Genomic DNA, 16,423 nt, shown 5'->3' on the forward strand with positions numbered 1-16,423 from the left:
ATATACTAACATTTCTTTATGGAAATATTACTTGCAATATTAGTATAATATATGCAGAAGAAAATTTGGGAGGCAGTGGGGCAGAAAGGGATGAGAAATATGACAGGAGAAACTATTCAAAACTTTAAAATAAAGAGTCTTATATCTCAAGTTAATGAAAACCTGATTTCAAACATGTAATGCTACAACAGAACCTAAAATACACAGAATTAGAGGTTATATAGAAACTTATTCTTTTCTAAGGTTTCTCAATAAAATATACATTTAGTATGTTAAGAGTTTTCTTTTTTGAGGATATATCAGAGAATTTCAAAGAGAGACAGCTGTACTTTTGTTTTCTAACACTGTATTATCCAGGGCTAAAACCCAGAGCATGAAAGTAAGAATTGATCTTTTGTCTGTTTTAAGTGATCTCCCCAAGGTCCAAATGCTCACTTGGCTGCCATGCGGAGGGCACTCTCTGCATCATGGATGTTCTCCTCCAGTCGACGCTTGTCCTGCTCCAGCTGGGTAAGATGTCTATTGAGCTGACGCAGAGATTGATCTTTTCTTCTCAGCTCCATCTTTGCCTCGGAGAGACTCTGCAAGCAGACAGAAAACAGAGTTACCTGTCAGCCCTGATAATTAACTTCAATTTATGCCATAGGCTATTAAACAAAGAAGGATACAGACTGACTGAGAAGTAGACTTGGGTCATTACACATCAAGGTTTAACAAATTTTCTGCAAAAAATTTTACATACTTACTAATTAGAAATGATAGAACTGATAAGATTTTGAAAAATGTTTAGCTGCAAAATACATCTCTGTTTTGTTTTTTTAAATAATGCAAGGCAAATACATTCTATTCTTACGAAAAATATCTGATTATTAAAAACCACAGGTTGCATTTTCTTTTAATGATAAAAAATAAAGATTTCAATGGAAAAAGTACATGAAATTTAGAGTCTATTTAAAACAAGAACTATCATATGCCAAAGTATGTGTGTGATGGAGAGGAAGGTAGATTAGGATACCTTTAAGAGAATGGGGAACCCAAAATTTAAAAGCACCACTACTCTCTTTTTAAATGTATCAATAACAGTTATGTTGCTATACACATCTCAGTGAACAAACACACTGGACTCGAAAATAAAATTCACTTATTTCCCATAAAAAACTCTCATGTCAGAGAAAACACAAACGTGATCAACATGTTTCAACAGAGAGAGTTATAGACAATACTTGCATTTGGAATTATGTTCCGTAAATATTTTCCTAGTCATAGAAGTATAAAATTTGTTGATATTTGCTATGTGCTTTAATCTGAAATATTCACTTAGCACAAAAATTTCAAGATAGAAGAGTACAATTTCATCTTGGAACTTTAAGGCTAAAGGTCTTAGACTCAAAAACTCGTAAGTTCAAGGAGTATTTTCTTATTTAAAATTCTAGGATGTAAAACAATATAGGGATCAGAGGATCTCTTAGCACTAAAAATCTGCTCATTTCTTTGCCTATGAAATTTCTAGCATATGAGCTTATCAACCAGTTTTTCAATTAAGTTTGTTGGACAGTGAACTAAATAATTGATTGCATACACATAATATTTTTTCTTCTTTCTAAGAGTGTAGTCACACATTAACATTCACAACTATGCTTCAAATACCCAGTAAAGAACAACCAAGATGCAATAATTTCATGTTTAAAACTTTTCCAATAATATTATTTTAATGCACTCACAATAAGTAGTATAAAAACTCAAGCTGCCTGCGTGGAGCTAAAATAATTAATTCACTCTGAACAATATGAATTGAAAGCAAAACCAGGTGTTTTTTTTTTTAACATCTTTATTGGAGTATAATTGCTTTACAATGGTGCGTTAGTTTCTGCTGTATAACAAAGTGAATCAGCTATATGTATACATATATCCCCATATCCCCTCCTTCTTGCGTTTCCCTCCCACCCTCTCTATCCCACCCCTCTAGGTGGTCACAAAGCACCAAGCTGATCTCCCTGTGCTATGCAGCTGCTTCCCACTAGCTATCTGTTTTACATTTGGTAGTTTATATATGTCAATGCTACTCTCTCACTTCATCCCAGCTTACCCTTAAACCAGGTATTTTTAAATGCTAAAAGAAATTTAATTCAGTATTTCACTTTCAAACAGTCAAGTTGCTGTCAGACAAATACAAGTCAAGAAACTAGAAATAAGCAAACTGTGACTATTTTTTAGATATTATATTTTATTTTAAATCTTTAGTACTAACAGATCTTTAAGTATATCCCACTATGGAAATAGTCACTGATTCAAACCAACTTAAAAAGACAACAAAGAATAGATTTGAAAAGCCATGCTAAACCTAGTCATTTTGTGCCAATGTTAAGATATTTAAAGGCACTGAAGTATCATGAGATTTCTTTCTTTGAAAAAATAAAACCCATTTGAGTCCTTTTAAAGGCAATATTTCTGACATCTTTCAGGTAATAAAAAATGCTGTTTTTCAGATGTGAATATAAAATTAATGATCCACCACCAGTTACACATAAAGCTTGAGTTCTTTTTCCAACAGAAATAATAGAATGTGCCACTCCATTCAAATTCTCTTGCTCAGTAGTTCTTATGAGTAGAGGTGTATATTTGTGAGGGGTGTTCAGGATATTGATTCCAGCCTCACCCAGAGCGAAGCTCACTGGTCCAATCTGAGAGAACCCATGACCTTAAAATCACTATAAAACCATACTTGACTTTTCAGCAATTCTATGATCTCCTTCCAAAGAAGATATAACTCATAGAATTAGAATCTCCACTATGTATCTAAATCTTCCAGTTTCCATCAGCTTTCATCTCCTTCTCTCAGGGGCAATGGCAGGGAGCCACCAAACTCTTCTAAAGCTTGCACTATTTCAGAGGTACAGCTGAATAGCCTACTCTAAGACTGAAATTACAGACAACAAACAAAAAAATGGTATAAATAGGTGATACGGATCATACTTCCTTAGTGTAAAAATGAAGAGATAACAGTTTTTGAAAAAAGAATAATCATAGTTATATAACTTATGGACACAGCATTCTCATTTTAAAGAGCTGAGGAACATCACAATGGAATCTATATACATCAATGAGTCCTAAGGTTCGTGGTGATGTATGCAAAACACCAAGACATAAAAAGTGATTCAGTAATATGTCTTTTCTCTGATGTTCACATTTTTGTGTTTGACGACAAAAGTAGAATCCTTAAAAATCCTAACACTAAGCTTTAAAAAAAGAAAAACAAATTCATGTGTGTGTGTATATATATGATGTATATACATACGTACCTATACCATATGTAATATATGTTAGACACATATAAAATTTTAACTTCAGCTTTTCTTTTCTCCCGTTCAGATTTATCTAATTAAAACCCATGATAAACTTTATGGACTCTAATATTTCCAACTGAAGGACTGAAACCAAGAGGGTGTACCTCTGGGCAGCTAGGCAATGATGATAAGCAAGCAGGTTAGCCACTAATTTCTCAACCAGGGCAGACTGTGAAAGTGTGATGTCCTGATATCCAAGAAACTGTTCAGGGGAGAATAGGATAAATCAAGTTTAATAACTCTGCTCCTAATTGTTCCCCCAATGCTCAACTCTAATTACTTGGAGAACTCTCCTGACTGTCACCTGATATTAAGTTGTTGGAGGCTGAGCCTGGAACAGCAAGATAATCAATAAACATTTAGTGGGGAGAAGAATGAAGATCCTGTTAAGCAGTGGGAACCTGCAGCACCCAAAGCCCTTCTGCTCATGAGAAAACCTATGGGACAACCATAGCGATTGCAAAGCAATAATCCAAAGCACTGTTTTTAGGCCTTGAGGCCTTTAGGCAACAGTACATTTGAGGAAAAAAGGTTAACACGGTCACCCTAATTACAGCCCACTTTCACATACTTCATATATAAGCGAAGACAAGCCAATTAGGTAGAAAGGAAGATAAGGGAAGTTTTATTTGTATACTAATTAAACCCCTGATGAAATTAAAGGAAAAACATACAGCTCTGTAATTGTGTCTGAGAAAGGTCACTTCAGGTTCAGTTATCAGAACAGCACAGCCTTAAGATATTTCACTTAATCCACAACACAGCCCTCATTTTGTACTCAGGTCTTAGTATTTACCAAAAAAAAAAAAAAAAAAAAAAAAAATTCAAAGCCTGATACTGCATTTACCTTTAAACTATGTTTTGAACAATTTTAGCTGCTAGAAAGTTAATGCTAAAAATGGTAACAAAAGTTTAAAAGAAAATATACCATCTACACAAGAACCAATGCCACAATACTATTTATCAAACATTCCAAGTTTTCACTTTAAATCCAAAATGTTTTAAAGCAAAATTTTACAGCAAAATCCCAAGCTTACTATATTTCAGAAGCTACTCTGCAAGATATTTATTGTATTTCTTTTAAGATAATGATCTCATTGCTCATGTACACCTCTCATAGTCCAGGAAAAAAAGCCAATGCTTTCACTCTTTTTTACTCTTCAATGCTTTCAATGCTTTTTTACTCTTATAAGAAGATAGTTTTACAACTGGTTGTTTTCCTAAGATGGTCATGAAAAGGTATGTACTACTAATGAAAGCCGGCAACGGGACTTCCCTGGTGGTCCAGTAGTTAAGAATCCGCCTTCCAATGCAGGTGATGCAGGTTCAATTCCAGGTCGTGGAACTAAGATCCCACATGCTGCGGGGCAACTAAGCCCGCATGCTACAACTACAGAGCCCACATGCCACAACTACAGAGCCCGCGTGCCACAACTAAGACCTGACGCAGCCAAAAATAATAAATTTTAAATAAATAATGAAAGCTGGCAGGAAAAGTATGGATACCAAGGAAGTAGTTAAGTACAGAGAAAGCTTAGGGACAGAATACAGGATAGATGTGGATATTAAAATACCCACACATTTTTAAAATGTCTTTTCTTATCTAGAGTTTCTGAAGTTTCTATAATAAACATATGTTACTATTGAATAAGAACAAATTATTTTCTTAAGTCATACATAATTTCATATTTCTAAAGCTTTAAACATTTATTAAGGTTAACAATTTTTTTAACTTAATTGTGAATATAAATTGAAATTCTATTACTTTGCACCTATGAAAACATTTTGTACAGTGGAATTTTTTAATAACAGTTTTATTGAGACATAATTCACATAATTCACACTTTTAAAGTGTACAATTCAGTGGGTTTTATTATATTCACAAAGCTGTGCAACAATCACCAATGGAGGTGGTTTTTTTGTTTGTTTGTTTGGTTGGGTTTTTTTTGCGGTACGCGGGCCTCTCACTGTTGTGGCCTCTCCCGTTGCGGAGCACAGGCTCCAGACGTGCAGGCCCAGCGGCCATGGCTCACGGGCCCAGCCGCTCTGCGGCATGTGGGATCTTCCCGGACCAGGGCACGAACCCGTGTCCCCTGCATCGGCAGGCGAACTCTCAACCACTGCGCCACCAGGGAAGCCCTGGAGGTGTTTTTTGAAGAGAAGTTCTTAAAAAAAAAAATCAAAACAACATGGCAACCTAAATGTAGTATATCTCATTATTTCACAGCAAGCTCTAATTTTAAATGACACAAGATATACAAGGTTTATAATTTTGTTCAGTAATAGTTTCAAAAGTATAAAATTTATAACATGAATTCCCTGAATCAGAATATTTGCTTAATAAATGTGGTATTTAGTAGAAAAGTTAAAGTTCCCTGAAAGAGTGTACACAACTCTCCAATTATTATTTCTGGATGTTAAGGGAATCATCCAACAGAGTTATTTCTCATAAGAGTACAGTACTACACTGCTTTAGACCATTAGGCCAGCTAGGAAGACCAAGCCCCGAGAGATATCGCTTTTATAGATTTTCTTTTGTCTAATGGGAAATATCTATGGATCCACATTCCTACAGACTAAAAGCTAATGGCTTATTCAATTTGGTATAAAAGTTAGTCATAGAAAATGTAAGACAAGACAACAACACAAGAGTTATGAAGAACTAAGCTACATTTCCTAGGTTAAGAAAAAAATCTGTAACATTTTTTTTCTAAAATTTTACTACTGTCCAACTGTAACTTTTGAATAAACATTCCTAGATTGTGATAAATTGGGTAAAACATCTCAGGGCACTAAAACTAATGTTGGAAAAGGAAATGGCACTGTCTTCAGCCCTACCATTATAATGTGACAACTAGAAAATTATATTAATCAAGAATTAGTAGCTGCTGGGTAGGTCAAACTACACAGGCTGCCACAGAAAGTATAAATTTAAAATGATACAACCACCAAATTTACAATTGGGTACACAATTTAGGGATGAAACTAAAGAATGACATATTTTATAATAAAGCTTGAAAATCTATGAGATAAGCAATTAGACAATTTACAATAAATATACAATAGTCAAAGATGTTAGTATGTGGTAAAATTAATATATGAATAAATTTCAGTTTTGGTAGTCTATATTTTATATGGATAATCTGAATTAAAATTTCTGCAATTTTAAGTTTTCTTAAGGACATTATCTTTTACTATTTTCTAATAATAATTCTATGTAAAACATAGGTGACATTAATAAACCGAAGTTAAAAATCAAATAACTTACCCACTTTAGGGTTCAGTAAATGACAGCCCTTGTTAGGACTCACACATCTAGTAAGACAACAGATGTGAAAGTGTCTTATAAACCATAAAAGGCTACATAAATTTATTATGCATAATTAATGCAATACTTACACTCCTACATGTAGTGTCATTACAGTCTTCTTTAAATCCCCACCTATATGTGGCAACTTATGAGTTTCTATATTATTTCTACATCATCGCTTATATATATATGCATATGTATAAACATACATAAATTGTTTAAAATAACTATTTGTATCACACTTGAAAAAGATAAAATAACATTAACAAAAAAAAGTATAAAATAAGTCACTTTTATAAATAGGCCATATGGTAGATGATTGTGAAAAAATGGAGCGGATGAGCAATGAAAATGCACCTTTAAAATTTCAAAGTATGCTATAAGATTTTGCTGTATGCTTTATGATTATTGGCACCACATTCTCACATGTTCCTTTGAAAACGTTCTCTTAAATTCCATCAATATAAAAGGAAAAAAGTTAATCCTTCCCAGTAAACTAACTGAAAGTGATCAATAGTAAAATATAGTGGAAAGAAAAGGAACCTCATAAAAGTGTTCAAAACATATTTAATGCTGTTTGTTCCAAGCCTCACACAGTACTACAAAACTCTGGTAGACTAAATGTGCTAGATAATAATGAGGTAAACTGGGAGAGAAATAGTTAAAGGACATTTTAAATGACAAAAAAAGAGAAGGATGATAAAGAGAACCATGAGAGTCCTCTCAACAGGAAAATACTCTCAGAAAAGTACAGAACAGACAAGCAGCAGCTAGATTTATTGTGACACATGGCATGTAAGCAGTAATGTGGCAGTAATATTTTCTCAGAGTATAAAACAAACTGCATTTGGCTGTACTACAGGCCTCAGGAGACAGAAACTAGCTGCAGGTGACAGCCACCATGATGCTGCTATAATAAAATCAGCTCTTATACGACCTCTGTGTTCTCTCAATGAATAGCTAAGAAATAAACGGATGGAATACAGTAAGTCCTTCTGTTAGACTTTATCAGCCACAGACTACTCAGCAGGTTCTAAAAACTTCACCCAGTTGACAATCCTTAGCTATGTGGAGGTCCAAAAAGCTTCAGAATTCCCTGGCAATATTTTAAATGAGTCAAGCTATGAATTAGGTTGCAGAAAAATAACATTTAGAATATAAATACTGCTTTTAAATCATTTGAGAATTACCTAAAACAAATGTCTACTAAGAATTGAGAAAATATGAATAATTTATAAAGGGCTTCACATAGTTGGATTTCTGACATTTAAATAAAAAGAACTTATTGTCAGAAGAATTTTTCAATTTCAAGAATTCTTTTTGTGATGTAATTGAATAGGGTAGATAATCCTATACAATAATTAAAAGACCTTTACATTAATATTTTTATTGTACTACAGAATTTAAATGACTATCTTGAAGTCTTGAATATGTTATATATTAAATAATATTAATAAAAGTAAATCCAATATCAGCTGAGTAAAAATCAATTATTTAAGAGAATCTGAAGGTCAATTTTAAACTAGAAGGGACTTCCCTGGCGGTCCAGTGGTTAAGACTTCACCTTCCAATGCTGGGGGTGAGGGTTTGATCCCTGACTGGGAAGCTAAGATCCCACATGCCTCGCGGCCAAAAAACCAAAACATAAAACAGAAGCAATATTGTAACAAATTCAATAAACAGTTTTAAAATGGTCTACATGAAAAAAAATCTTAAAAAAAAGTTTAAATTAGAAAAATAAACAGGGTTTTTTTAGACTTAAATGTAGACAAAACAAAATCTGAGTTTTTTCTTAAAAAATGTATTCATCAGGTGAATTGTTTTGTATTAAGTATTTCACACTGATTTCTATCTTAATTTCAGAGGTATATTCACAGGGGAAAATTCTGAACCACAGACATTTCCTACATTTCTCAATCCAGAGCATTCCACCTTTGCATGAAGGCACTAGGCCTGTTCTTGAACCATGCCTGTCATATTGTAAGCGTGCAATAAATGTTTGCTATTTTTAAAGCTTATTTCCCCCAAATCCTGGGGGGGAAAAATAGCTTGAGTGACAACTGAACCATATTATCATCATCATACAAGCACTTAATAGTTACATTAACTCAATTGGTTCTTCATAGTCCAGTGAGATAGATCACATTATCATTCCTATTTTACATGCAAGGAAACTAAGAATCAGAAAAGTTTACTCCAAAATGTGAGCTCAGGTCTTCTAAATCTAAACCCTTAATCTTTTTGCAGTTGAGGTCACACTTGTTTCATGTGTACAACATTGTATGAAGATGTCCATACACACTTCAGCATGCTCACCATCCAAAGTTTTGTTTCCATCCATCAACATACAGTTGACGCCCTTTACCCATTTCGTCCTCCCCCTACCTCCCTTCTCCTCTGGTAACCAGTACTCTGGTCTCTGTATCTGTGTGTCTACAACCTTATTCTTTATCCTGCACCACAACAGCAGTAACCATTTCTCCAGATTTTCCATAGAATCCACTAACTGGGAAGTCCCCATGGAAATATAAAACTAGTATTTCACCTATGTATCGAGTTCTCGGTAAGGTCAGGAAGGCATTTCAGACTATTTAAATGGCTGCTTTCTATTTATATTGAAATACACTCCAATAAGGACGTAAGTGTTATACAATGGCACTGCTTTAACATCAAAAATCAAAGCATGCACAATTCAGGATTCCCTGCGTGAAAGTAGGATGACTGTCATCACTTATGTACTAATGAAATAAGAAATAAATATTTGCATAGTAACGATGACTTATACAGCATGCTACTGCAGTACAGAATTTTATATAATTCAGGACCACATTGGGCTGCTGCTTTTTTTTTAACCTTTCAAAAGGCAAAGGAGTTCTCTATGTCTCTTTCCTTTATAAGTTAGCATCAGCAATGAACTTTCCCTGCAGATCTTGAAATTTGGTTGCCTAGTATATGCCTCAACTTTTAAAATATTTATTACAGGAACTCTACGCTCTCACAACAGTATATCAACCTCTACAATATCAGCACTTGTATCTAAATCCTCCTGTTAAGGAGATTTTAACTCCTATGTAAAAAGTAATCAGTGTGCCTAATTTAATCTAAAAATACCACTCTTAAAGCACTGCCACCATACAGACTACATTATAATGTTATAGTAACAGAAGAATTAGTAATTAGTACTGAAATTTGTTAATCTGAGATATAAAAGTAGAGTTGCATTTGACTTAAAAGCATTCCATTATACTTACTCTGAAAGGGATAAGGGAGAGAAGATGGGGGAAAGGAAGGCAACTGAAAGAGAGATGGAGAGCAGCAATTCAAATACCATAGTTCTGATACTGCTCCAAGCCATAAACGTTTATCCACAGCAAGCCTGCAATAGGTGACATGAACAAAGCAAATGGCAACTACAATAAAACCGGCTGTTTCACCTGGTTGCCCTCACATCCCAAATATCTCTACTACTGCAAATACTCGAACTAGGAGGTAAAAGTGAGAGTGATTCTCCTGTAAAAAAAAAAATGTACCTTCATCTAACTTGGCCCTTGAATGTAAAGCAATCTCTTCATTTGGTATCCAACTGAAAGAATGGTAAGATAGTCCAACATGGAAGAAAACCTGGCTGTTTTAGGTTTGTCTAGAATATGGCATCTCTAGTTTGGCCGCTCCAGAAAAGACTTTTTAAAGAAATAAAACAAATAGGAACAGTTTACTGAATTGGGTAAGCTGAAAGGAATTTAAAAATGAAATGGCTTAGGGCTTCCCTGGTGGCACAGTGGTTGAGAGTCCGCCTGCCGATGCAGGGGACGCGGGTTGGTGCCCCGGTCCGGGAAGGTCCCACACGCCGCGGAGCGGCTGGGCCCATGAGCCATGGGCGCTGGGCCTGCGCGTCCGGAGCCTGTGCTCCGCAGCGGGAGGGGCCGCAGCAGTGAGAGGCCCGCGTACCGCAAAAAAAAAAAAAAAAAAAGAATCCCTAAGGAAATCTAACAGGATATTTGAAGTTATTAGTGGAAAAATGATTAAGCCATTTCTTTTCTTTTTTCACTGCTGCGGCCCCTCCCGCTGCGGAGCACAGGCTCCGGACGCGCAGGCCCAGCGCCCATGGCTCACGGGCCCAGCCGCTCCGCGGCGTGTGGGACCTTCCCGGACCGGGGCACCAACCCGCGTCCCCTGCATCGGCAGGCGGACTCTCAACCACTGTGCCACCAGGGAAGCCCCAAGATACTTTTGACTATACAAGATTTTAGCCTTATAGGCTGATCCTAAAACCTAACCTCAGCATAGGATGTGACTCTACTGTATTCATCTGTTCATTCAAGATACATTTATTTTATGCCTATCCATACCACTGCCATAAATAGTAGTAATAGTAGCAACAGTAATAATAGCTACCACTTCCTGAATACTTACCTTACGCCAGACATTGACACAGTTAGCCCTCATAACAACTCTATGAGGTAAATACTATTATTCCCATTTTACAAATGAGGTAACTGAGGCAGAGTTGAAGTAACTTGCCTAGATTACACAGAGCCAGAGTTCAAAACTAGCAGTATGATATATAAATTAATGAAATACAAAGAATATACTCCTCTTGGAAATGACTTCCTATCTAGAAAGATGTAGTTTAAAAAGAATCTTGTATTAAAGCCAGGTGACCAGTGTTGTGAAGAGCATTTTCAGCAGAATAAAATGGCATGTTCTGAGAAATCCAAGAGGTAACTTACATATAAAGATAAGGAGCTATTGACAATGACAGGAGAAAAGATGAGAAAGGTACATATAGCCCAGATACGGTCAGAAAACTAGACTTTTCCTTGCATATGATTTTTATAAGTACTCCACAGAGTTGCATCACTATATCTTGGGGGAAACGCTTGAATCAGTGAACTCCCAACCCCCAAACTTCTTTCAACCAGAATTTGCTTTACTCTTCACTACGAGCTTTTGTGCGATTCCCAACCATACAGCAGCTTTCTCTTATCTGTCTCAGGGATCATACACACAAACTATAACTGCCAAATTAGAATGAATACAAGAGATCATTCTGGCCATAATGCAACCACTCATTTACATCTTCAGTTAGGCTCTAACGAAGTTTTGATAAGATTTCACCTTTGAGAATCACGATTCAGTGATAAACTAGATAAAAAGGGATTTTAGAAAAAACTGGTTTGTGACACATCATTTTCCTTAGTATGGTAAAGACTATTATCTCAAATTCATTTTTACACAACTCAAGCCGAGAGTATATATTAAATATTTACTTTATATAAATGTAGCATCCTAGCCATATATTTTCTATTTCTACTAATAACTACATGAAATCCTATAAGTTTTTTGACTCATATGACAGAAAGCCATAAGCTTTGAGTCACGACAGAAATGTATAATGAAAACTATCTATTATTTTAGGAGCACCAAAAAGTGCATTAACAACTGAAGTTAGCATTTTTTTAAGGAGAACTACGCTATTTGGTCTATAGTTTCAAACATATTTTTTAGATTTTTACCAATAACAAATTGGTTATTATGTTGAGTTATTTTGGAAAAAAAAGGTTAGAACAAAGTTACCACTGGTAATAATCATTAAGTAAGGTTTCTAAATAAATAAGTAAAAGGGTGGGTACCAGCTTTCCCATTCTGTGATTAATGAACCACAAAAGTTAATTTTTAACATGTCTAAATGAAATATAAAAATTTTAATCCCTCTCCACTCCAATTAATTACAGAAAAAGAGACTGAGGCTGAGTAACACATAGGCTGCTAAAACGAAGCTGAAGGCTCACATCTAAAACAACCACAGTTTGGAACTTCCCTGGTGGTCCAGTGGTTAAGACTCCAGGCTTCCACTGCAGGAGGCACAAGTTTGATCCCTGCTCAGGGAACTAAGATCCTCCATGCCACGAGGCACGGCCCCAAAATTTTTTGAAATAAATAAATAAATAAAACAACCACAGTTTCAGCAACAGTTAGTAGATTCAAAGAAAGTATTAGGAAAAAGCAGTCAGATGGACCCAAGCCTCAGTACAATTTCTTGAGAAACTGTGCTTAGGAAAACTTGTCTCTCTGTTTGGGGAATAACGGTTGAAAATATATATATATACTCTGAGGAAGTAACTTAATATGGTAAAACATTATTTTGTAGCTTTTCTTCAAATGGAATTTTCCTGTGTGAGGATATGCGTTTGTGTACACACACGCACACACACACATCTATATATATGTATATACATACTCATAAATAGTACCATTTTGATTATAAAGACTCTTCCCACAACATTAGTATGGCTTACATTTCTGGTCCCTTTGTAACCAACCCATTCACCTGAAGAGAAACACACAGCCGTCCTATCCTTCTAAATGAGCGAGATCACCATCTAGTGGTGACTCCTTGAAATGCCAAGCATAAGGCTTCTGGAGCCGAGAAAATGCTTCATGAAACACAGTTAACAGAGTCTTAATAGTCTAGAACAGTGGTCCCCAGCCTTTTTGGCATGAGGGATCGGTTTTGTGGAAGACAATTTTTCCATGGACCAGGGTGGGGATGGTTTGGGATGATTCAAATGCATTACATTTATTATGCACTTTATTTCTATTATTATTACATTGTAATATTAATGAAAAAATTATACAACTCACCATAATGCAGAATCAGTGGGAGCCCTGAGCTTGTTTTCACTTGCCACTCACTGATAGGGTTTTGATATGAGATTGCAAGCAGTTGATTTACTATGGTCTCTGTGCAGTCAAACCTCTCTGCTAATGATAATCTGTATTTGCAGCCACTCCCCAGTGCTAGCATCATCACCTCAGCTCACGTCAGATCATCAGGCATTAGATGAGTGTGCAACCTAGATCCCTTGCATGCGCAGTTCACAGTAGGGTTCGTGCTCCTATGAAAATCTAATGCCACTGCTAATCTGACAGGAGGCGGAGCTCAGGCGGTAACTGGAGTGATGGGGAGCGGCTGTAAACACAGACGAAGCTTCGCTTGCTCGCCCGCCACTCACCTCCTGCTGTGTGCCAATTCCTATCTGGACATGGACTGGTACCAGTCCGTGCCCAGGGGTTGGGGACCCCGGGTCTAGAATATTGAAGTCTATTTAAAGGAAAGCAGAATAACATGCTGAACAATCTTTTTACACTAATAAGAACTCTATAGCAAAAGAAAAAAGTTCCAACAAGACACATGGCCCCCTGTTTTCAACCCTCTTAACAAACTAGGGGAAAACAGTTGCAGATGTTAAAATGTAAAGTTATACAAAATTTGGTCAACATAGCTTACTAGAAAACAGATTCTCTATCTTTTCTGTGTTTTATAAAGTGTAAATAATTAGTTATTGTAGTGGACTGTATTTGTTCCACCTCCCTGAGGGGAAAGTATACTCTCCTGTCTCACTGATATTTGGCTTGACCATGTGGTGCCACTTCTGGAAAGATTATATATTCCCTGTCCTGTCAAAATCAAGAGTGCAGAAGTTACTTTCTTTGGCCAGTGAAATGTGAGCAGAATTTTAAAAATAATGCCACGTCCTAGCAGACAGAAGACCAGGAATGTCCTATAGAGAGACATTTATTATGAGACCAAGAGTGTCCATGATAGGGGCTGCTCTATCAGCCTTTTACAAAGTGAGGAACCCATGAAGCAGAAGCACAGCTGATCCACTATATGAGTATGTGGGATATGTGAGAAGTCGCTTGTTGTAAGGCCACTGAAATTTTGGAGTCATTTGTTACTGTGACATTACACACAGTATACTGACTGATACAGTCCTATTACTACATGTGACAATTTATTCTAGAATTTATTCTAGAATTTTAACAACTATGAAATCACCTTTGGACACTTTAAAAAGTCAGTTTCTAGTCTGACTTAAATACTGGATCATCAGTCGAAGAAATAAATTATAACTGAATATTACAAACCAAAGCAATGAAGGAATGGAAAAAGATATTCTATGCAAATGGAAATCAAAAGAAAGCTGGAGTAGCAAGACTCGTATCAGATAAAATAGACTTTAAAATAAAGACTGCTAAAAGAGATAAGGAGGGAAACTATATAATGATCAAAGGATCAATCCAAGAAGATATAAAAACTATAAGCATTTATGCAACCGAAACAGGAGCACCTCAATACATAAGGTTAACAACAATGAAAGGAGAAATCGACAGTAACACAATAATAGTAGGGGACTTTAACACCCCACTTACACCAATGGACAGATCATCCAAACAGAAAATAAATAAGGAAACACAAGCTTTAAATGACACAATACACCAGATAGATTTAATTGATGTTTATAGAACATTCCACCCAAAAGTGGCAGAATACACTTTCTTCTCAAGTGCACAGAGAACATTCTCCAAGATAGATCACATCTGGGGTCACAAATCAAGCCTCGGAAAATTTAAGAAAATTGAAATCGTATCAAGCATCTTTTCTGACCACAACGCTATGAGACTGGAAATCAATTACAGGAAAAAAACTGTAAAAAATACAAATACATGGCGGCTAAACAGTGAACTACTAAATAACCAAGAGATCACTGAAGAAATCAAAGAAGAAATTAAAAAATACATGGAAACAAAAGACAACAAAAACATGATGAGCCAAAACCTATGGGACGCAGCAAAAGCTGTTCTAAGAGGAAAGTTTATAGCAATTCAATCTCACCTCAAGAAACAAGAAAAATCTCAAATAAACAATCTAACCCTACACAAAAACATCTAGAGAAAGAAGAACCAGAGAAAACCCAAAGTCAGTAGAAGGAAAGAAATCATAAAGATCAGAGCAGAAATAAATGCAATAGAAACGAACAAAACAAGAGCAAAGATCAATAAAACTAAAAGCTGGTTCTCTGAGAAGATAAACAAAATTGATAAACCCTTAGCCAGACTCATCAAGAAAAAAAGGGAGAGGACACAAATCAATAAAATTAGAAATGAAGGGCTTCCCTGGTGGCGCAGTGGTTGAGAGTCTGCCTGCCAATGCAGGGGACACGGGCTCATGCCCCGGTCCAGGAAGATCCCACATGCCACGGAGCGGCTAGGCCCGTGAGCCATGGTCACTGAGCCTGTGCATCCGGAGCCTGTGCGTCCGGAGCCTGAGCTCTGCAACGGGAGAGGCCAAAACAGTGAGAGGCCCGCGTACCACAAAAAAAAAAAAAATTAGAAATGAAAAAGGAGAAATCACAACTGACATTGCAGAAATACAAAGGATTATAAGAGACTACTACAAACACTATATACCAATAAAATGGACAACCATGAAGAAATGGACAAATTCTTGGAAAGGTACAGTTTTCCAAGGAAAACTGAACCAGGAAGAATTAGAAAATATAAACAGACCTATCACAAGTAATGAAATTGAAACCGTAATAAAAAACCTTCCAACAAACAAAAGTCCAGGACCAGATGGCTTCACAAGCGAATTCCATCAAACGTTTAGAGAAGAGCTAACACCGATCCTTCTCAAACTCTGCAAAAAATTGCAGAGGGAGAAACACTCCCAAATTCATTCCACGAAGCCACCATCACCCTGATACCAAAGCCAGAAAAAGTTGTCACAAAAAAAGAAAACTATAGACCAACATCACTGATGAATACAGATGCAAAAATATTGAACAAAATACTAGCAAACAGAATCCAACAACACATTAAAAGGATTATACACCATGATCAAGTGGGATTTATCCCAGGGATGCAAGGATTCTTCAATATACACTAATCAATCAATGTGATAAACCACATCAACAAACTAAGG

At 36.0% G+C, this 16,423-nt stretch overlaps 1 protein-coding gene across 7 annotated transcripts in view; it reads right to left on the bottom strand.

Annotated features, from left to right (window-relative positions):
* Nucleotides 1-16,423, bottom strand: part of CCDC171 (coiled-coil domain containing 171) — a 358,505-nt gene that overhangs the window by 102,937 nt on the left and 239,145 nt on the right. For all 7 annotated transcript variants that reach the window (XM_079927995.1, XM_079927997.1, XM_079927993.1 and 4 more), the window contains one exon: nt 436-581. In XM_079927995.1, the coding sequence (XP_079784121.1) occupies nt 436-581 (146 nt within the window). The remainder of the gene's footprint in view (nt 1-435; nt 582-16,423) is intronic.

This window comes from Stenella coeruleoalba (genome assembly GCF_951394435.1).
Source record: "Stenella coeruleoalba genome assembly, chromosome: 7".
In the NCBI taxonomy this organism is placed as follows: Eukaryota; Metazoa; Chordata; class Mammalia; order Artiodactyla; family Delphinidae; genus Stenella; species Stenella coeruleoalba.